The sequence below is a fragment of the Phaseolus vulgaris genome, chromosome 2 (genome assembly GCF_051622355.1).
Source record: "Phaseolus vulgaris cultivar YP4 chromosome 2, ASM5162235v1, whole genome shotgun sequence".
Lineage (NCBI taxonomy): Eukaryota > Viridiplantae > Streptophyta > Magnoliopsida > Fabales > Fabaceae > Phaseolus > Phaseolus vulgaris.
This window is the reverse complement of record NC_143499.1, coordinates 32,513,532-32,537,463: the sequence shown is the minus strand read 5'-3', so window position 1 is coordinate 32,537,463 and position 23,932 is coordinate 32,513,532. Positions and strand designations below refer to the sequence as shown.

The 23,932-nt window shown below is 30.9% G+C and overlaps 1 protein-coding gene and 1 non-coding gene across 3 annotated transcripts; one reads left to right on the top strand and one right to left on the bottom strand.

Annotated features, from left to right (window-relative positions):
- Nucleotides 1–593: 593 nt before the first annotated feature.
- LOC137811537 (phosphate transporter PHO1 homolog 3) lies at nucleotides 594–8,615 on the bottom strand. Of its 2 annotated transcripts, none has more exons than XM_068613326.1 (13): nucleotides 7,872–8,615; nucleotides 4,125–4,491; nucleotides 3,989–4,037; nucleotides 3,842–3,913; nucleotides 3,625–3,754; nucleotides 3,313–3,433; nucleotides 2,953–3,211; nucleotides 2,768–2,872; nucleotides 2,634–2,678; nucleotides 2,365–2,514; nucleotides 1,794–2,072; nucleotides 1,095–1,231; nucleotides 594–966 (listed from the first exon to the last, which is right to left on the bottom strand). In XM_068613326.1, exons 1-13 carry the CDS (start codon nucleotides 8,452–8,454, stop codon nucleotides 858–860), a joined length of 2,406 nt encoding a protein of 801 aa, XP_068469427.1. In that variant the 5' UTR covers nucleotides 8,455–8,615; the 3' UTR covers nucleotides 594–857. The 2 variants fall into 2 exon arrangements, with proteins under 2 accessions (XP_068469427.1, XP_090154742.1); XM_090298616.1 differs by lacking the exon at nucleotides 7,872–8,615 and adding an exon at nucleotides 5,046–5,180.
- A 4,886-nt stretch (nucleotides 8,616–13,501) lies between these two features.
- LOC137813087 (small nucleolar RNA R71) lies at nucleotides 13,502–13,603 on the top strand. Its single transcript, XR_011081329.1, has one exon. It is a non-coding gene; the product is annotated as a small nucleolar RNA R71 (small nucleolar RNA).
- The last annotated feature ends 10,329 nt before the right edge of the window (nucleotides 13,604–23,932 follow it).

Sequence of the window (23,932 nt, the reverse complement as noted above, 5' to 3'; positions counted from 1 at the left end):
TGATATTAGTCATTTGGTTAGGAAATTGTTGGGATTGGTATGGAATATAGTAGGAAAATTTTTATGAAAATAGTTGGGTGTTATTATTAAAAAGTGAAAAAAGGTAAATGTCCTAATCTATGTGGTTGTAAAAGGTAACTTTATGTGGTTGTAGAAGGTAAATTTAGATATGATGGGTAATGTAAATGAGTTTTGAATAATGTAGTAATGAATTTGATGGAAAGAAACTTCATTTGAATTTTTACGAACTTCATATAATGAGAGATGACACCACATGTTACATTAAATTAATTTTCTAAAAGTTGTCTGTACTAGGTGCATAAAGATTATTTTACTCGATGGCATATCTTGTGTTTGCTTTTCTATATTGTTTTTATAATTCTAAAAATTGTTAGTTAAAGTTTCTAGAATTTTAATTTTCTTTTAATTTTCTTTTAATTTTCTAAATAATTTTATAGAAACAAAAACTTAAATTAAGCTTTTCTTTTAATCATAAAAGATTGAGGAGGAAACCAAAAAAATAGAATAAAATACGATGCTAAATTTAAAATTATAAGATATGACTATTATTTAATTGATTTGTAGAAATGCCATGCTGATTAACATGATTTTTTATACTCTTAATTGTTAGGAAATCACAAAATGTTATAAAACGACCGTAAAACATTGCAGTAGTAACCAATGGTGGTGTAGGAACTGAGAGCATAAGAAAAAGAAAACAAGATGAAGTCATTTGGGAGATGTAGATGAAAAAAGTTAGATCCAAATTTTGCTGTTTCTTCCAGTGACCACTCGTTTTTTGTTTTTCAAATTTGTATGTAGACGTTCAAGCATTTCTATTGCATGTTCCTGCCAAATTACTCCTCCTTATCTCCATCTTCATCATCTTCGTTGTAGTTGAAGGGTAGAGGCACAGACTTGAATGCACGGTACTTGCCAACATTGTTCAAATGCTCATTCTCCACCCTGAATCACGTAAGTGTAAGAATGAATACATGATGCAAATGAACTTTTTAAATGCAGTACAAATAAAATATTTTTCCTTTGTGGCATGCAAAACAGAACTACCAAGATGTTGTTTTCCTCTTGGTTACCTAAAGAAGTTCCATAAGCCACGACGAATGATCTCTAAGCTGGCAACAATGCTGATCATGGCTTGTCTATGCAAGAAGGAGAATTTGAAATTCAATATTGTCTGTAACCATGCAAACCTTAACAAGACATTCAGCACCTGTGTATGGTTTCAACAAATCATCAACTTCCACAAATAAAACACACTAAAAAAGCAATCCATATTGTCTATTGAGAATGGTATATATATTATGCAAGCATGTTTAAGTGAATTTTTTCAATAGAAGAAACTCTCTCATATTAGTTTCTCCAAATTCACTTTTTAAACTTGTTCATATAAGTTCAGCTACAAGTAACCCATGTAAGATATTATAATGAGTTTAAGATAAAGAGTTTTTTTGTTTTGCTCAACTTTATCATAACTCAAACACATACTTATATTCTTCTCAGAAACATCGTATTATTAGCATTTCTCATTTCTACTTAATATCGAACTCAAACACATATTTGGATTCTTCACAGAAACATCATATTATTAGCATAGACCTATGTTTAAGTAACAGTTAAATTTTTGTTTAACATAGTTTATACTAGCAGCGACAAGTCAAACTACAAACTGAGTGTGTAGATTATTTTTTAGAAAGAAAAGCAGAAATTTAACATAAACATCTTAGAAAATATCCAAGTCGAATAAGTTTTTGTTCCCGTTGTTAAGTTCATACCACAGCTGCGAAATATACACTTTTATGAGGGAGTAGGAGTTTGTCTCTGAGCCATCGGTTCTTGGAATGTCTTTGGAGGAGGCCCCAATCTATGACAAGGTCCCAATATGTGGAGAAAATGGCTGTAGATATTGAGAATATCCAGGCCATCACTTTCCAACGCCATCCTCCATCAAGAGAATCAGCTGTTCTTAGGCAAACAGCTGCAATAGTGAGGAAATACTTCAACCCGTTATATCCTTGCATTATATCTTTCTCCTCGTAAAGTCGCCTTAGGCACTGGCATGAAAAAGAAGAACATCATTTGACAGTCTCAATCATTTCTTAATCAAGACCATGCACATTTACTTTCTTAATCAAGAGCATGTTTCAATAAACAGCTTAAGTTAACTGTTATTATACTTCATGTTTGGATGAACTTTTTCCATAAGCACTTATACAAGAAAACATATATAGTACACACTTGCTTATGTGATAGAAACCCTTCCAAATGCTCCATGCATACCTGTATTCTTGTTTTTAAGACCTACAGCTAGAATGTGTGCGGAGGAAAATGGAATGAAGTGTGTACCTGAAGAAAGCGAGACCAGTATGGAATCACAGCGACAATGAATGAGAAAGCTATGAATACCCTTGTTGACTTGCAATTTGTTTCTCTGTGTTTGAAGTCACCCCAACCATAGTAGCATATGTAGAACTCAAAACTTCTCAAGGCTTGAACCTGAATAGGTAAAGAAATTATATTATCTGAGTGACATTGATCATGGAAGGGAAAATGGTACTACAAGCTGTAACATTAGAGGCAGAAAAGTAAAGTATAATCCCATGGCTTTCACTGACCTGACTTGTAAATTGATCTGCCATGAAGAAATCTGGCAGTGTGACCTGAAGCAGTGTTAAGAGATCCGAGCAAAATCATTTTCAAAATAAATGGGGATCTTTAGTAACTTATCTTGGCTACAATTTCTCTTTACCTTGTATAGAGGAGCACAGATGCAGTGAAACAGAGATGCAAGGAAGAACACTCGGCTTGATCGATATACGATGTTTAATGGGCATAATAAAACGGAAATCACAATCTGCAGAGTAGAAATGAATTCACTACGTAACTTTACAAAAGGACTCTGACAAACTTAATGTGATGGACTAATAGCCTTACTAGAACCAAGATAACGGGCAAAAGTTCAGTGAATAATTTGTAATCTTTTGTCACAGGATCTATTTGCATGTCTAGATTTACTAGCACGCTGGTTAGTGCCAATGCTGCCAGGGCAAAACTAAGGAGAAGGACTTGATTGTAGCCTAAGTCAGTGCCTTGCTTAAAACCAAATATGAATGAATGGTTCACTCTGTATCGCCTCCAGAAGTATATATTAGCAGCGTACATCAGCATGTGTAAAACTACAAATCCAAATAAACTGCAGAGTTTGAAAACGACAAGTTAGCTATAATTTTTCTGCTTCCTTTTCACATTACAGACAGACAAGATGTATATTTCAAAATCAGCATATAAATTTGCCTGTAAAGAGGAAACATGATTTCCATGTATTTGCTACTTCCTGAATGATCCATGACTTTACGCGTACGGACAATTAGAATAAGAGCCACTATTAGAGCAGCAGTGCATCCGGCAGAAAAACCTGAGCACCAGTTACATGTCATGTGAAGATTGTTTCAAGACCATGAATATGTGTGATAATCTTGAACCATGTAATGATTTCTCATGAAGTTTGCGAATATACAAAGTTAGTACACATTGCACACCAAAATTCCATATTTTTTTATGCATATCTATGTAACATGTACACACACACATCAAGTACTGGTTTACCCATGGAAAATGTAATCCTGTGCCTTTCTCTCTTTGGTTTAGGTCGCAGGATGCTCATTCCTTTATTTCGATTTGAGTTGGAAAAGTGCTTAATGAATACATTTTCCACCCTCTCCATAAGCCTGGTGACCTGCAGGGAAAAGAGTTTCATAAAACTAAGTAATAATGCATTCAAAATGATGATGCCAAGGCTTAGGTCCATATATGCAATTCTCACCTCATCAGAGCTCCCAAGGCAGGAGTTATCAACCATTTTCATGTAAGCTTTTGCTGCACCTCTTGATGTGATCTAAAGCATGAAAAAAATCGAGGTGAATAGGCAATTTTGTTTCTTGCTTCAAGTTTTTGAAAGTTTAGTAATTACCTTGTCATATTTCTTCATTATCTTTGAAAATGCCAACGCATTTAGAAATCTGTTTCATGAAGTAAATACAAATCCATAAGAAACGTTAAGATAACACAACTATTGATGTAAAAGAGATTGTGATAGCGTCTACAACGTGTAGTTCTTTAGAAGTCGAAGCTTCTGATAAAACTCAACAAAAGCCCGTTTGAGTGTTTCTTCTACTTTGCTCAAATTTTCCTTGTTGAAATTTAACTCTGCTTGGCCAGGGTAATTGATGATGCCTCTTATAGTTGAACGAGGAGTCTCATATGTGTTATTTAGCTGCACTCGATTAAGTATATCCACAGAAGCAGGTTTGATGGGTTTGATAGGTTTGATATTCTTCTTCTTGTTCTGTACTTCAACTTTTTTGTTAGTAGTTTCAATCACTTTACCTTCGACAAAATTGTCAAACTTCTCTAAATGTCCATCATGGGAACTTCCTTCCTCTCTGATATCTTCAATTACCGTGGAAATCCTTCCTGTCCATGCACCAGAAAATGACTCAACGCATAAACTGAGAACTTCTCTACCATTCACTTTAAACATTGGAATTTAGTATACTATAATGATGTTATGAGATGAGGTTATAAGATGGATTCATCAAATGATACTATAAGATTATGCCATCAGATGCAGGGAAAAGCAAAACCAGTATGTGAAATATAAAAACCAACATGCGTAGTAATACGAGTAAAAAAGGATAGAAGCAAAACTGATAAATGCTATACTCTAATTATGAAACCCCTAAGCACAACAAAAAGTAAATCATAGACATAGGAATAAAAAGGATAAAAGCAAAACTGATATATTGCATATTGTAATCATGGAACTTCTAAACACAGGCAAATAGTAAATTATGTCTTACTAAAAAGTAGGACACCATTGGCCTGCCACGACTTGTTTTGTACTAGTACAGGCAAAAGCTTACAAACAAACACAATTGCACATGCATTTAAAATTTTATTATGACGGTTTGAAAAATGCAATTGCTAAATAAAAATTACAAATAAAGATACCAAAAAGGTCATCTTACCTTTATAATTGCAGTTATATAGACAACAATCAACGACCCTTCACAAAACATAGAAATTTGAGTCTGATATTTTTGGACCTTTCCCAATAATGGAAATAGTAGAACTAATTGTTTACAAGTTGTTATCGTCGCCAACTGCAAAAAATGACCCAGTTTTTCATGTGTGCTTGTTGAAGTTATGCAAAGGTGTTCATGGTCAATAACACGATGTCTAATGAGTTGGGTCCTATAGTCCAACCAAGTTAGTTAGTGCAATCTGGAACCATCATTTAGAGGGCAACAATATGTCCCTCATGTATTCGTTCATTCAGACTATCGAGCTAGCTTCAACCTTGAGGACAAGATTGATTGATTTAGATGGAAGAGGCACTGTCATGAGTCAGAATGAGTATTGGTGAAAAATAACCTTCAGAGAGATATAATACACAGAAATATTCTTGGATGAAATGTGAGAATTGTCCCTTATCTCGTCAACCTTTCTTCAGGATTTGTCTTTTTCTTTTAGGAGTTATTGCTTTATTCTCCATCACTCGTTCCTTTCACAAATTTATTTATATATATATATATATATATTTTGTAATTCACAATAACAGTTCTTGCTTTAATCAAATTAGTTCAATTGTTTAATATTCATCTTAAAAGAGCTTTAAGTGGTAGCATATACTAAGATATACCATATACCCTGAGCATATATTATCTTGTGTTTGGTCTGTCCCACATAGACATGTCTCGTGTTTGGCATGCAGATTCATTTTACTAGTCTCTCCCGCATAAGAGGTAGTCCACGGGTTAACCCGCGCATAAGAAATTTTTTTAAAAAAAATAATTAAAATTTTATTAATTATAAAAAAAAATATTTTTTTTAAAAAAAATAAAATCTTATCCATGTTTCAATTCATTAAATTAAGATCAAAATATGAATTTAGTATGAGAATTGTTAGAATGTTTGATTAAAAATAATTAAAGTTTTATTTTTGCATTTATTTTCCCTCTTTCACTGTATGTATCAAATCTTATCAAAAGTTTTGGTACAAATATTCTAATAAAGAAGACTAATTTTTTTAAAGAGTATTTTATTGAAATCTCTTTTTTATATTATTTTTTTATTAATAAATTTTAAATATAAGACTTTACTTAAAACTAGATCCAATGTTACTCTTAATATTAACTTTTTTAGATTATTAAAATAAAACATTACATTTTTATTAGTACATTAAATTATTTTTTAAAATAAAATAAAAATCACACTACAATAATAAATGAAAAATGTATGATATTTTTTAACAGAAAAAAATAAAATAATAACTTTTTTATTTATACAGATCAGCGAACCAATTCATCCTATCTATCATTAACCCGTGCGAACTATGCGGAACATAATGACTAGATTAATAAGTCTGTCTCCTACATCTTTATAGCGCGTTGTGAAAAGCAACTCGCATGACCCCCGCTTTGTCATCCTCCTATTGTAATCTTAAGCATGCCAGGTAACAAAACTACTACACTATACCATGTCTCCCCTACCAATTTCTCAATTTCCAATATAAGTATTACACATTTCAAGAGTCTCAAACTCAACTATAAATCCAAATATAATACATAATTATGTATGTTAAACTTTGTCCTAAATTAAAGATCTGCATGTTACTATGGGTTTTACCAAACCTAGATACTTAACTTACTCACTGTCTAAATAAGAAGGGTAATATTATGGGACAGTTTCGTAAAATTATCCAAAAAAACTTGTAACTTATTTTTTATAATAAATAAATATTAAGTTATTCAACCTTGCCAAGTGCGAGTTGCTCAGCTGTTTGTACGGTTTGCTTTATCATATTTTATTTATCTTTATCTATAGTAATATAGAATAAAATTTTGTACTTCATATTAAATTATTTTTTATTTTATCATTAATTACATTTTAAATTCATAATACAAAATTTATAATGAAAATAAAAAAAATAAAAGTACAGTCGCAAAAAAAAAAAACAAAACATAAATTAACAAATATTTGACTAAATTAAAAAAAGTGTTCATATTCGTATAATTCAACTGTTTAGAATGTTTGATTAATCAAACCCTTTTTATTATAATATAATGTATTATAAATAATTATTATTTTTATATAATAAATAAAATCATATAAAATAAAATAAATAAATATTAAGACTGGTAATAAAAAATGTAATATCAATCATAACCCAATGCCTGGTAAACAATAATGGATGTGTCCCAACCCAACCACAGTAATCAGATAAGATCGACCATTATATTTTTTTTTCAAACTTAATCACCACACGATAACCACAAGTTACACGCACCTACCGACATAAAATCAGTGATATTTTTGAATGACTGGGGTCATATTGCAAATAGCATTTGTTATCACATCAATTTCAATGTCTGCTCCAAATATGCAAATATTCCTAAGAAAAAATAGGTTTACTTTAGTAACTAAGATTACTTCTTTTGACCTTTAAAGTGAAAATTGAAATGACTAACTATACTCTCTAAACATTTAAATTATGAGTGGTGATATCTTAACCCCACAAAAAATAAAAAACATACATTGTACAAATTAATAAAATAATGTTTTATTATATTTAATTTATTTTTATTTTAAATATTATAATATTATTATAGTGTGTGTCAGTGTATGTTTTTACTCTTTCTGGTATGAAAGAAATCTTTTCAACCGTTTCCTTAAATTATAGAATTGAACTCCTGTGAAGTGAAAATTGGTTGAAAAGAATTGAGCAAGCAGTGACTGAGATTAACTAGAACACACATACTAACAGAATGTAGAAGATGAAGATGGAAACTTACTGTTGAGCTGAACTCCCCTGGGAGTATTAGCATGCAAAACTGTGGTTGAAGCAGAGACATCAGAAGCAAGACGAGTCATCTCAACTGAGCAATCAAATGACTCATTTGGATTCTCAACTTTTACCCTGAATGCTACCAAAGCATCCATTTGCTTGTTCAACTCAGCAGCTTCCTTCATTACTTCTTCAACTTTGGACCTGTAGAACCTCACCACTTTGTTGAACTCGTCATCAAGTCTCCTGAAGTACACCAACTCGTACTCTCCACCTTCTTCTGCGCTCATATGAAAGGTAGTTTCAAAATTTTCATGACCATCTCGCACCACTGAGTGCACCAAAATGGGTTGGTTCTCAATATCCTGGTCGGGGCTCGAGGGCTGGTAATGCCTCTGTGTGAGGCCACTGAAAGTTCTGTAGAGTGATAACTTTCTCTTTAGAACTGATGGGGTGGCACTGGAATGAGGCCTGTTTCTTTGCTTCTGAACTATGATTTCTTTCAAGAGCGATTTTAGGTAGCCATAGTCCATGTATGCTTGCTCCCATTCTGGTACCATTTGTGCAGCAAATTCCTTCCCAAACTTCATTTTTATGGTTTTTTTGTGCAATCTTGATTCTAACTTGGAATTATGAAGAGTGATGAGAAGTAATGGTTGAATCTAACTAGAAAAAGAGAACGAAAAGGTGCTTCCTTGGAAGCTTCTGGAAATGTAAATAATAGAGTTTTATTCCTGCAGGAGTCCACCCTCTCCCTACCGTACAGGCATTAATAATTCAAATTATATATATTTTAATTTTTTCATATTATTTAATTTTAAATTTATCTTTTATTATATATATTTAATTACAAACTCGTAAAATCAATCAGAAATTTATACAATTCTAAAAATGGTTAAATTATCATTTATCTTAATAATTGTTTAGGTTGCGTTTTTGTTCGGACTTGACTAACATCCACCTCACTTTTTTCTAAAGCATAAGTAGTACAATTTTATCCCAAATTATCATATTGGTAGATTTTTTTTTTAATGAAAACGACATAAGGTAAAAAAAAGTGACTTTAAGCCTTTGTTTCAAAGAAGATACTGTTTATAAGAGGAAATCAACACTAATATCATTTATTTAGATCACTAATTTAGGTAAAAGTATGGAAGTATAGAAAAAGAGATATTCATCAATAGTAAAAACTGTGTCTCTCTCATATCAACTCATGATTTTTTTAATTTATCCTAAATTTTTAAAAAGCTCAAAGCAAAGAAAAATTACTAAAAAAAACCAAAAAAATTGAAAGATCAGATCATATAATACAATAAAAATATTAAATATATTTATAATAAAAAATAAAAATATTCTATATATTTATAATAAAATAAAAATATTATTATATTAATAAAATAAAATAAAAATAATTATTTTTATTATAAAATTTGTATACATATTATCGATGAATATAAATTCCACAACATTTGGTTATAGTTGGTTTTTTAAAATTATTTACATTGTCTTATCTCTCGATCAACTTTTGATCAACTTTTATTTCATTTGTAGTGTCTCTTTCTGTTAAAATTGTTATGAGCATATTAAGTTCTTTCTTATAAAATTTTATAAAAAAAAATATTTTTAATAATTTAACTCATTATTTAATTTCTTTAAAAATAAAAAACAAAATTTTTTTTTTAAAAAAAAAATATTAAAGTATAAATTTTATATAACTAAAATTGTCTTCACAATTTTTTTTCACAAAAATCATTTTATGTAAGCACGATATCTTTATAATTTTTTTTTTCAAAATCGTGTTTTTACCTCACAAGTTATCTGATTTCAGTAATAAAAAAAAATCTGACAATTCTAATAATTTTGGGACAAAATTGCAACATTTGTGTACTTTTACCCCTCACTTTCTCTATACTTGGGACATTGAGGTTTTGATGTCATATAACCAATTCCTAGGACTCAATAACAAAAAAGGGGCTAAATTAATTAGTATATTTGATATTCAACTTCGTGTGTCACTTTTGATGGAATGTTATGGTTTGTAGTGATAATACATTTTACGGTTTTTGTTTAAAAATTAGTACCTAGTTAATTGCATAATTTCTAATTAACTTCTTAAATTAAAAAAAAAACTATAATAGGTTATTTTGTAAAGAGAGTTCTAGAATTTATTTATGGCGCTTAAAACTGCTAAAAATAAATATTTCTGGGAATTTGAAGAACTCTAGAGATTAGAAAGTGTGACATATACCAGATTTGTTGTGACTTTACAAACGTGTTTTAAGGTATATAATTCTGTTGAGAGGTGAGTTACATTTTGAAATCTCAAGAAATCAGGAAACATGTCGGAAGAAAAGGCCTGCAATAAATTAATGAATGTGTTGTTTGGTGATGATACTTTCCCATCATCATTCTTTTCTACTTTAATTTAATAACAAAAACTATTATTTATTTTTATTTTTATTAATTAAACATGATATTTTACCATTAAAAATTTATAAAGTGGAAGTAAGAAAAAAATATAAGTGTCCGAAGATAATTTCTAAAAATAATAGCAGTTAGTAGATTGGTTTCTCAAAAAAGTGTATCAGCTTTTTCTGTACGTAAATGTGATTAATGTGTTGTGTTTCTTGTGGATTTACTTTACAGCTCATGCATGTTGTACATCAAGCCATGTTCATTTGTATTTGTAGGGTTCCTTTCACTAATTTGTTGGTTAGTGATAAAACATATCTGTAATAAATGCTGATATTTGGTGAGAAAATAATTTAAATAATGGTGGTGAGTGGTATGAAAAGTGAAGGTGAGTTTCTTACACCGGACATCACTTTTCTGCATTTTATTATTAGAGATGCTCCAAATCAACTTTATAACCAACTCTCTTTTCAAATGATGAAAAGAAGTTTAGATTATATCTAATAAGCAAGTAAAATTAAACATTTGTTTTATTGAAACATTGGTTAATTTCTTTTATTGAAAATTATATGAAAACATATTTCTTCCCATCTCAATAATTTTTTTTCTCATTCACTCTTTAATTATTTTTGCATTGTTCATTTGATTTGTTGTCTGTAACATTACGCAGCATTCCCAGTCATCTATCAATTGAATACCATTCCTTATATGTCACTTTACATTAAAAAAACACATATATGATGTGGTTTCAGCATGCTCCCTACACATAGGCATAAATAATCTCTCACCCTATGTTTACTAGACTACTCTTTCTTTTAGCACTCTACAGGTAAAACATTTTGTACTGGACAATGCTTTCATTTTCACATAACTGGAAAAGAATAATTCCCTTCTTCGGACTCCCATCCCATAACACATTATATGCTGATCTAACTAAGAAATACTGGTTAATATTTGTTTTCCAATTCACTTTGTCTACTTAAAATAATTTATATATAATTATAAAATAAAAGTTTAATTTACTTTTTACTATTTTTATGTACAATATTTTGTGTTAGCATAATTCATTGGAAGCCAACTTTTAAACTGGTTATAAATATAATCTATATACAAATGTCATTAATTGATGTATAAAGATGAATTTTTATCGAATTTATAACTATTTGTAATTTTAAAAATAAGATTATACAATTGAATAAGTTATGTTTGTAAAATCGATTTTAAAATGAAAAAATTGTGTTTGAAAGCATAACTCTTAATTGTTTTTTCAATTTCTACTTATAACATTATCTATAATATATATATATATATAACATCTCTATTTTTTCTACATCTAATAATATAATATTATAATATGGATGATATTTTAACATAAATATTTACATACAAACATATATCATGTGTATAGTAGTTCAAAATACATCTCTCTTCATAGAAAAAATAATATTTACAAACTTCAAACAAAGTAATGAAAACAAAATATATATATATTCCATTTGTTCATTAGGGAGTTCTCTTACATTTAAATTCATCTGCTCCCATCTAAAATACATTATCATCACAGATAAAGAAAACAAAACACAATAAACAATAGGGTAGGCTAGCTATAAAAAAATTGCTATAATTTTTCAATTTCAATTAACAAACATAAAGTCATTAGTTCTCATACATTCTCATAAAAAGCATCAAGTGTTTATCATAATTCATAATTCATCTTTTTCATGTCAAACTTCTACTTGTTGAATTACTAAGAGTCTAAGTTCAAGAAGGGGTGAATTGTACTTAGATAAATTTTTGCAAAAAGACTATTTAGTTAACCCTGATAGAAAAACAATTGATTGTTTTATGAAATAACATATTGAATTTTCCTTAAAAGCAATTTCATCCTTGTAGGTAGTATTTCATCGTCTCCAATTTTCTTCAACATGGATAAAAGCATAAGATTTATACTTGCTCCAAGATCGAATAATGTCTTCCAACTGTAAGATTTTCTATTATGACTGGCAAAGTAAAATTCCCTAGATCTCTAGATTTCTCTGGCAAAGATTTCTGAATGATGGCACTACATCCAGCTTCTAATTGCATTGGCTTTTTCTCCTTAAACCTTCTCTTTTTTATCAACAGATCCTTCATAAACCTGACATAAGTTGGCATCTATTACAAAGCTTATGTAAAAGGGATATTTATCTGCAATTGCTTAAGGATATCACGAAATCTGAGAAATTTTCGTTCTTTGTCCTTCCTTGTTGGAGCATGTGGATAAGGTAAATCTAGAATTAGAGCACTCTTCTTTCTAGTCTCAAGTTTTTTCTCTTTTTTCTTTTCTATATGTACACTATCTTCTTCTTCTTTTTTCTCTTCTTCTTCTCCCTCACACTCAGTTTTTCTTTCCTTGTCTTTTTTCTCCTCACAAACAATCAAATTTTCACCAATCCCCTCTCATATAACTATTCCTAGTAGTAATTGACTTACATTGCTCTTTGGGATATGTCTGTGTGTTGGTTGTAAATTGACCATTTTGGGGGTCCTCCAACTGCTTTTGCAATTTTTCCCACTTGTGTCTCCAGGCTTCTAATTAAAGTGTCAATATTACTTTGATTAGACTGTGATGCTTGCATAAATTTCTCCAAAATATCTTCCAATTTGTTTGTTCTCTCCTGAATTGAAGGATATAGTGGTTGTTGTTGTTGAAAAGGGTCTTGCTTGTTAGATGGACTAACATCTTGTTTCCACCAAAAAATTTGATTATGATTGCTTCTCCATCCTTGAGGATAATTATTATTGTTGGAAAACCCACCTTGCCTTCCCTAATTGCTCATGTAATGGACTTATTCTTCAGATGGATTATTCTGAAAGGAACAATGATCGTTTGGATGATCACCTCCACAAAAATCACACTCCATGGATTGAATCTGGCTATGATAAGAATCTTGTAATTGTGTCAGCAGCATAGATATCTGCTTCGTCAATGCTTCCATCTGCTATGTCAGACTATTATTTTGAGCCAAAATTCCATCTGAAGTATTATGGTCCAATATCCCTTTCTTCGTCTCAATTTGTATATCATTTTGGACTTGATAATTTATGGATGTTAATGCATCAATAATATTTGTCATCTGTTATACATCAACAACCATCATCGTACCACCAACTGCAGGGTCTAAAAGCATTTTCGTATCATATTTAAGGCCATTATGAAAGATGTTCAATTGTGTAATATTCTCAAACTCTTGGTTTTGGCATTTTCTCGTCATCACTTTGAATTTCTCCCATGTTTCACAGAAGGCTTCATCTAATCCTTGTTTGAACATAGAAATGTCAGACTTTGCTTTGATTTACCGGGATAGTAGAAAAAATATTTGTAAAAATTTATCCTCTACAACTTTCCAACTGGTGAGGCTCTGATTTGGATGTGATTTTAACCATTCCTTAAGGGCTTGTTTGCTTCCATGGGTGGTCCTGTTGTCGACGACGGAAGTCACAACACCACCCCATTTGGATCAATGTATTGTTGCGGGTGAGGGTGGAAGGAAAGAGAAATGGGAGTGAATTTCGGTTCTCTCCAAAGATGAAGAGAAAGTTGAGCTGAGGAGAGGGAGTGCCACGTCATTCATAGTAAGTTACTTTGGTGCCCTTACTTTTGTGCTGAACAGTGCCCCTGCATGCATGCCACATGAAAGCATCAGATTCCTGACTTGGCTCAGGAATCGTTTGACCGTGTGAAAGTGTGAAAGGTGAGTGAATGCAGTGGGTGAGGTAGGTGGGTGTGGAATGAAGTTGGCTATATAAAACGAAGCATGAAGGTGGTTCCTCCATTCACAGAAAAGCAAAGAAAGCGAGCCATTAGAGAGTGTAGTGCAGTGTGGTTGGAGAGATTCGTAAGTCATCATAGTTTGTGGTAGGGGCTTGAGTTACATATAGCTTGTTCATCTCACGTCCTGGGTTCATCTCTGTGGTTCATCTGGGTTCATCTGTGGGTTCCTCTGAGGTGAGACCATGTCTTTGAATGGTGCTTAAACGATTATGGTGAAGATAATCGATGAAGCAAAGTTAGTAATTGATTATCTGTAAAAATTTCAACCCATAATCGATTATCTGGAGTGTGGAAAAAGGGTCATAATCGATTATTTATTGTCATAATCGATTATGCTTGTTTTTTGCCTACTAACATAATCGATTATCCATGGATAATCGATTATCCTATGTATATAACTGAAGGAATAATCGATTATGTTCTAAATTTTTTGAAATTCTGTGTTTCTTAATTTGTTTTATGTGATTTTCAGGCACTCGTGGTGGTGTGTTCTTCATCCTATCAGTCATCCTATTGTGATGTTCTTGCTTATCTTCAGGTTTTTAAATTTTTTATGTAAAGTTATTTTTTTTTCTGTTTTATATTTATGTTTGGATGATTATGGTTTTGTAATATAATTTGTTTAGAATTTAGTTTAGTTAATTATGTTAAGGAGTTATTAAATTAATGTTGGTTGTGATATAATTTGTTTAGACTTTAGTTTAGTTAATTATGTTAAGGAGTTAGTAAATTAATTGCTTTATTTGATTTATTGTTTTAATTTTAGTAGATAATTATAATTTTTATAAGATTTAAGAAAAATATTTATTTGTATGAAATGAATGATTTACAGAATGGAAACAAAAATTTGTAAAGTTTAGGTTTTTGATTATAATAAACATAAATTATTAATGTTATAATTAAATCAAATAAAAAAATGTTGTAGTGATTAAAGAAAACTGAAAAAGTTTAGTTAAATATTGTTTATAAAAGAATAGATTTGTTTATTTTAAATGATTGGACAAAAGTTATTAATGTTATCATTAAAAACATTAAAAAAAATGTTTTAGTTATTTTTGTTATAAGATTTAATTGTTTATAAGAAAAAAATTAATGTTTTTAAAATGAATATTTTTATAATTGGAAATAGAAATTTGTAATTTGTAGGTTTTTTAAAAAGTAATTGATATTTTAGAAGTGGTATTTTTAATTGATATTTTAATAATAAATGTAGAAAGTAATTATTTATTTAAAAATGAATTGTTTATAAAAAAATATTTACAAAATTTAATTTAGACAGAATGGAATTCAAAATTTAAAAAATATTTGTATAGGGTTTTCAATTTTGTAGATTTAACATAATTTATTAATGTTATAATTAAAAACATTATAAAAATATTGTAGTAATTAAAAAAAACAGTGAAAGTTTTGAGTAGAAATATGATTTTGACTTAATATTTTTTAATTTGTATTTCACATTAATTATTAGTGTTAGAATTAAATGTTATTAAAAAATGTTAAAGTAATTTAAAAAGTCAGAAAAAGTTTACATAAGAAATATGAATTTGTAATAATAATTTTAGATAGTTATTAGTGTTTAAAAATTAAATTGTTTATAAGAAATAATATTTTATTTGTAAATAATATTTTTACAGAATATAAATAAAATTTATTAATGTTTAGTTAATATTTTTTGAGATTGTACATAAATTATTTGGTTTGTTTATATTTATTTGTTGTTTGATTAAATTATGTTATTGAATGATATAGTACTTTTTATTAATATTTTTATTAAAATTAATTAAAAGTACGTTTTAGGGTAATTGTATTGGTGTACTTTTACACTGATACGGTAACCGCGTTCGGTATGAATTCGGAAAGAAATTATGATGAGGCAGAGATAGTACACTTTGAGGAAACAGTTGCAATTTATGACGATCTTGTTGCGGCGAACATGAATTTAATTTCACAAATCGAAGAACAAATAAAAAAAATAATCAAGGTGCATCAGTCATGATTCTTTGTCTGATTGCTTTTGGATTGAAATTGTTACGCACGGTGCCTACTACAAGCAACTGTATCAATGAGTCCCAACCACAAAAAGAGCGCCGCAGACAAGAATTGATGGAGTACTTGGTTCACACTGAACAATCTCGTCACATTATTCGCATGGGACCAGAAGCTTTCATTAAATTATGTGAACGAATACAGGGAACTGAACTTGTTAAAGATGCATATCGATCAACCATGGAAGAACAAGTAACGAAATTTCTGCATATTATTGGGCATAATGTGAAGAATCGAAGTGTGTCATTCTTTTTCGATCGGTCTGGAGAAAGTTTTCCGTCACTTTCGTAATGTTTTGAGTGCAATTTTAAGGTTGGAGGGGGAATTCTTAATTCAACCTAATGGAACGGTTGTAGAACCACACATCCTTAACAACAATCGATTTTTCCCCTACTTTAAGGTTTGTTGATAATAACATTACTTGAAATTATGTGTAATGTCTTCTTTAGTTTGTGTTTAATTAAAGTTATGAATTTTTGTTTACATTAGGATTGTTTAGGGGCCATAGATAGGAGTCATGTACGTGCTAAGGTTGCACGTGCTGATGCGCCTCGTTTTTGAGGGAGAAAAGATTGGCCAACCCAAAACATATTTGCAGCCTGTGACTTTGACATGAAGTTCATATGTCTTAGCCGGTTGGGAAGGAACTGCCTCCGATTCAAGGATATTGAAAGATGCTTTGGTACGAGGCGATCCTTTGGTTATTCCAGAAGGTTAGTTATAGGGGATTGGGTGTGTAGAAGAATTAAAAGGTTGTAGTAGTATATACTAACAGCTTTCCACAATCTTTGTAGGAAAATACTATCTTGGTGATGCATGTTTTATGTTAAAACGAAATATAATAACACCTTATCGCGGGGTGAGATACCATTTGAAAGAATATTCGCGAAGAGGGTCACAAAATGCAAAAGAGTTGTTTAATCATCGACATTCATCACTTAGGAACGTAATTGTGAGAACCTTTGGGGTACTTAAAAAACGTTTTCCAATTATAGCCAGTGGGACTGAGCCACATTATGATGTGGATACTATGACAAAAATTGTTTTAGCTTGTTGTATTCTGCATAACTTTCTACGCGGGATCGACAATGATGAGTCTCTGCTTGAAGAAGTAGATAATGAATTGTTAGAACAAGATATCCAACCAAGCACCACCTATGCTCGTGAACATGATTACAGGATAGGGTGTGATATTAGGGACGCTATAGCAAACGAAATGTGGCAAGATTATGTAAACAATTAATTTCATGAAATAATATATTTTCTACCATTTTTCAATGTTTGTCATCCTAACTTTATTTAAGTTAATTAGATGGATCGCGGAAAAAATGTGGCTTCAAATTCATCAGGTTCTTATCGAGAGTTCACCAAGTGGACGACGAAGATGGACCTAATTTTGCTCAATGCAATGATTGACGAGGTACGAAAAGGGTGTAGAATTGATGGTAGTTGGACCACTCAAGGATACACTAACATAGTTATGGCTTTAAATGAGGCTGGTTTATCGGGTCTTAAGAAAAATAATGTGAAGAACCGGCAGAAAAGCCTGAAGGACAGGTGGAGGGAAATCCATGATTTGTTTGGTGGATTGAGTGGTTTCGCATGGAACCAGACCACCAAACTTTTTGAAGCCGAGGACGAAGTTTGGAGTGAGCTGATTAAGGTACAATGATAAGTACGTTTTTACGTAACAATTACATTTAACTTCACATTTCGCATCATATACTAATATGTGAAATGTATGTAGGCTAAACCATCTGCAGCAAAATGGCGTTTCAATCCCATTCGCCATTATGACCTCATGGAGGAGTTGTGGTCCAATGATAGAGCCACGGGAAGTCGGGTCAGGACAGCCCGTGACATCAATTCACCTCCTGACATGACCAATTTCAGTGTCAACCTTGGGGAGAATAATATGGATTATATCCCCGAACAACCGAACTTTGAGGAGGCAGATGACTACGTCCCACGATCACCTGCTCCTCAATTCCAATCTAGTGACACTCCTTTAGACACACCATCAAACACTCATTCTATGCCATCTGCTGGCTCTGTGGGCACATCCTCATCCTGAGGATCAAAGAGAAAAGGCCCCACTATGGACGACATTGATGAACAATTTGCAATGTTGAATACTAATCTTCAACAATGAGTGTCATCAATGAAGGATGGAAATGAAAATGCCTCTCAGTTGGTGAATATTGCTCGTGCACAGGCAACGATAGCTCAAGATATAGCTGCCGAAATTAGACGAAGAAACGACCTATATGCTGAGCATGTACACCACCATCGACGTCATGCCTCATACCAGTACTCAGAGTCTGATATTTGGGCAATGCTCGTGGAGCTAAACATTCAAGATGAACAACTCATGGATCAATGCTACGAGTTTTTATGTGACCATCTCAGAAGAGTTAAGCAACTATTTGGGATGCCATATGAGCGTCGAATGACAAAATTGTTTGGATTTATGACTAGGCATTGATTTCATATCTCTTTGTGGGGGTTACCTTTAATTATTATTAATGTAATATTTGACTCTCTTTGTTAGTTACTGGACATGTAATATTTGACTGTCTTTGTTAGTTATTGGACATGTAATATTTTGCTTTGTGAACTTCTACTTTCATTAGCAATATAATATTTTGCTTTCTGAACTTGCACCATTGCTTTATGATATTATGTTAACTTCTGATATTATGTTAACTTCTGTTTAGTTATTTATTGTAGTAATTGCATTATAGATGACATCATCATCCCACAAACGTAACAGAACCCGTAACGGTAAATCTCCAACAGAAGATGTTGACGTTCCTCCTCCAGCAACGAGGATTCCAGAAGTTCTTGATTATTCAAGATACTTCAGTACCAGGCGTCAAATGGTGGTTTTTGAAAAGAACTTTCATGCAAGAGCAGTATTACCACCAAAAGTGATGCATACTCCATTTTTTGCTGGTCCAGGATTTGAATTCCAAAATCTTCTGAATTGGCAAGGTTTACAACCTTTCCTTGGAATTAATCTTCCGTATTATGAGGATTTGGTAAGAGTATTTTATACAAATGAAAAAATCACACCTGTTGGTCACTTTGCCATTGAGATTTGCGAAAAAATGATACACATTAAAGAAATAGATTGGATGACCATTGCTCATCTACAGTATGACGGTCTTAAGTTAACCCCTGGGACGATCCCTGAGGAACTGAATTTTGATCGAGCTCTAGCAGTATCGTCCATGATTCATGAAGATGTTAAAGGTGAAAATCTCAAAAATGTTGGTAGTCTGAAAATGAATGACCGACTGTTGCATTACACATGGGTGCATATCTTGTGCCCTCGAGGAAGCAACTATGCACAACTACTGAATGAAGATATTTTCATGTTGTGGTTAATCAAGAATAATGTACGCATTAATTGGCCTCATTACATAATGCAACACATCATCAAATGTCGGGATAACAAGATGCCTCTCCCATATGCAAATTTGATAACGAGGATCTTGCAGGTGTATGGCTTCGACTTGTCGAATGAACAAGCAATAATGCTAGGCTGGAATCATTACTTTGGCAAAAAAAGTATGACAAAATTAAATATATTCCAGGTCAATGGCATATGGCAACTTGGTAGACCTCACCATGCACACGAAGAAGATGATGAAGAGGATGAGTTGCCAGCACAAGATGTTGAAGGTGGTCAACCTGAGGAGGCAAACCCCACTCAAAGGGAATTGTTAACTCAAATTTTGTCCAGCATACAAAACATGAATACCCGAATTGACAGGGTTGATCAAAGGATGGACAGAATTGAGGATACTCTGAGTGACATTCGACGTCATCAAGGCCATTGAGTGTGTTATCATTATGTTATTGTCATTGTTATTTTTATTTCTAATTTTCATGTTGAACATTAATGAATTGTTATTGTTATTTTTGACGTTGACATTGTTATTGTTAAGGTTTTATGCTATTTTTCATGCTACTTATTTACACAATCATATTGTTTTTAATGCAACTTTTTTGCCATCTTATTACTTCGACAACATTGGTTAAGTATCATTCAATGTCTGCGTATCACAACACGTCGTCATCTAGTTGTACTGGTTGTAGTGTGCAAAAATGTCGTACTTTTACCCATGTTACTGGGAACACAAGTGCCTTCGTTGCTCCTATTTGTGATTGTGGACAATTTGCTGTTTTGAGAATAGCGACAACACAAAAAAATGCTGGAAATTTTTTTTGGGGTTGTCCCAACTACAAGGTAAAATTTATTCAATTAGCTTTGAAACAAACTTAAGAATGTTATTTTAAACTTATTCATTGTTCAATTTTATTGTTTTCTTTAAAACAGATTAGAAGTGGCATGGTTCTAGGCTGTAATTTTTTCAAATGGTGCATTGAAGACGTTACCGATGAAAAAGATGAAATTATTATCATACAACGGAATAAGATATGTCTTCTAGAAAACCGTTTGAAGATCTCCACAAGAAGGATTCAAATGTTATTACTGGGAATGTCTCTTCTTTTTCTAATTAACATTATTATGTTCTTCATGTAATGACTTTATATTATATATCTTGACACCTACTTAATACTCATGTTATATTCTAAATTTCTATTTTCTTTTTAAAATATATTCATTTTGCTATTCATAATAATGAAAATTATTATTAAAATTAATTTTATATATATTTGTATATATATAACATAACATAATTTATAAAATTATTTATAATATTAAAATTATGTAAATAAATTAACTTAAATAAAAAATAATTTTTAATTAATAAAATGTTAAATAATATAATTATACTTTAATTTTAAATTATAATTAACTAAAATATGAAATAGGATTAATCATTATTTATTCTTTTTTTATATACAAGGGTAAAATTGTAATCTCACAAACTTTACTATTCAAAATAATTTATAATATTCTTACAACTATCACATCACTCACAATTTTCAATAAACTTTCCTCACACATCCACTTTAACATACCCCAATCCAAACAACCTCAACTTTCTTCACACTTCCACTCCCACTCACCCTCAACTTTCCACTCCCCCACACCCTCTAATCCAAACACACCCTAACTTTTTTTGCCAATGATAAAGGAAATAAACGCAAATAAACAGATTCAATATCACCTTATTTAAAGCTCATTATTCTCACCAACTCATAAAATGTAAAAAATGTGTATATGGATCCTCATGGTCCATTGTTGTATATTGATGGGTACTGATCAGATTGAGGAATGTAGGTTTCATCTCCAAGGCCTTAGTGGTAGTATGTATTGCTATACTAGAAAAATGCCCTAGCCCTTGTTGCATAACATAATCTCCAAGTGTTCTTTTGGGCTATGGTGGTTGCTCTTTGGCCATGTTGCTTTCTTCTTTATAAATTTCAACGTGAAGGGTAGAAGTGGTTGATGATTCTTCTTTAATTTCTCCTTGCTTTTGTTTTCTCTTCTTAACCCAATTCTTCCGAGCTGCCTTTTCAATCTCTGATTCAAATTGTAATTGGTCTTTAGAAACCTGTCTTCTTAATATCATATAAGACAAGTCACTCTTAATATCATATAAGACAAGTCACTCAAGGACTGACACAAGGAGTAAATAACAAAAAATATCAAAAAAATAAAAAATTCTCATTAAATAGCACCGATAGACTACAATGCATAACTCATTCCTTATTACTATCCAAAAACTCAAAACATAAAAAATCCCACCACATTAGTAACTTAAAAAAAAATCAACGAGTATGTAAAATTTTATAATGAAATTATGCATATAAATATTAATTTGAGAAAATTTGGTTTTCAATGAACGGTGTAGTATGACTTTAAATTAATTATTTTAAAATAATAATTTTATCATATATTTATAATGGAATGATAATATAATTGTTTTATATTATTAACATGTTTAAATTAAATTCATTATAAAAAAAAAGGAAAATCATAAAATAGAAACTAAGGTCCTGTTTGAGATATATTTTAGTTTTTAATGTTGAAGATCCCACATCGACTAGAGATTATGACTTTTCATAGTATATATCTGGATGCAAACCTCACCTTATAAGTTGTTTTTATAAAGTTGAGTTAGACTAAAATCCACTTCTTAATATTTAAATTTTTTATTTTTTAAATCTATGATTAGTTTTTTAGTTTGTAGTTTTTTATTTTATTGGCATAACAAAACAAAACTATTTTTTTATGCATTTTGAAGGTTCGACTTAAAATCATGATCGAATCGAACTAAAAAAGTACCTATATTTTATCACGAAGTTTTTTTTCTTCTGAAATTCTATCATTATAAGAAAATTATCAAATTACAACTAATTTTATAAATCAAAATAACTAGTTACTATTGGACTAATTTAGAGACAATTTTAAAGACTAAAAAATTTATTAGTATCTAAAGTAGTTTTTATTATTAATAAAAATTTATAAAGTGGTTTTTAAAATTGATATCTAATCATTAGTTATCAAGATTTTAGCTATTAATATTTTTAGATTCTAAATTAGTCTGTAAAAGACTAATTGAGACCAATTTAGAATCTAAAATATTAGTAGTTAAAACCTTGGTAGCTAATTTAGATACTAATATAAAAATCATTTTATAAATTTTTATTAATAATAGAAATCACCTTAGATACAAATAAATTTTTAGTCTCTAAATTAGTATTTAAATAATTTAGTTAATATAGTGACTAATTATTTTTTGTTCCTAAATTTGGTTGTTATTTGATGAATTTATTGTAGTGTATAGTTTTCTTCTTGTACTCTAACATTTTTTGAAATATCTAATCTTGACAATTTTGGATAATTTTAAAATAGAGATGTTCTGCAAGCAATAGTTGTTTATGGAATAGGAAATTAAAAAAAAAATAAACATTCTGAAATTATTTTTAAAAGGGGTAAACCATTTTTTTTAAAACTGATGAGGTGCATGGAGAAATTTGTTTGGGTGCAAAAAGAAGAACCCTATATTTTATCTTGTACATTCAAGTGGTGGTTGTTTCTTCATGCACCTCAACAAATGGGCACATTCTCCCTGTACCCAACACATTTTAACTGGCACCCAATCACCTATTAGTAAAAGACAAATTTACTCTTAATGAATTTTAGAATAGTTTAATTGTGATATGCACCCAATTTCCTGCAGCAACCCTATTCTTCTCTTCTTCCATTCCATTGTGCGTGAAGCAGTGCCGCAGCCACCGTGACCTTCATTATCGCAGGCAGAGCAGCAGAGCTTCTGAAGTCGAAGGTACGACATGCCTACGGATATTTTCATCCGTAATTGTCTATTGCATTCCGCATAAATTTATCCATAACCCATTACTGCATTCCGGATATTTTTATCCGTAGGTGATTAGTGGCTTCTGAATTTTTTTATCCGTAAGTGCGTTGTGACTTGATGATATTTTTATCCATAATAGACTTATATGTTGCGGATATTTTTATCCAAAATTTGTTGTTGTTCTGCGGATATTAATATCCGTATTAGTGTTGTTGTTCTGCTTGTATGGATTAATTTATAGGTTCTTTTATACTATATGTGTTATAAATTTTTATATATGTTGGATTGAATGTTAGATGGTGAGGACTAGAGGTGGAGGAAGTTCTAATTTGGACCGTGTGCGACCAACTGCATCGGTAAGAAGAAAACGGGGTGGCCCAAGTACGTCAATTCTAAATGAACAGTTTGAAGATTATATTGAACAAGAAGAAGTTGAAGTGGATGATGAAGGCTATCAGGAGGGCCATTGGATAAGTCCTTACTCGTTAATTATGA

Bases quoted from the DNA above. Each gene is read 5' to 3' on its own strand.
- LOC137811537 (XM_068613326.1), bottom strand. From the start codon at position 8,454: ATGAAGTTTGGGAAGGAATTTGCTGCACAAATGGTACCAGAATGGGAG. The intron at 3,212-3,312 runs GCAAATTTATAT...CAAACTCTGCAG, and splicing joins ATCATGTTTCCTCTTTACAG to TTTATTTGGATTTGTAGTTT. The intron at 2,679-2,767 runs GTAAAGAGAAAT...ACACTGCTTCAG, and splicing joins TCTGTGCTCCTCTATACAAG to GTCACACTGCCAGATTTCTT.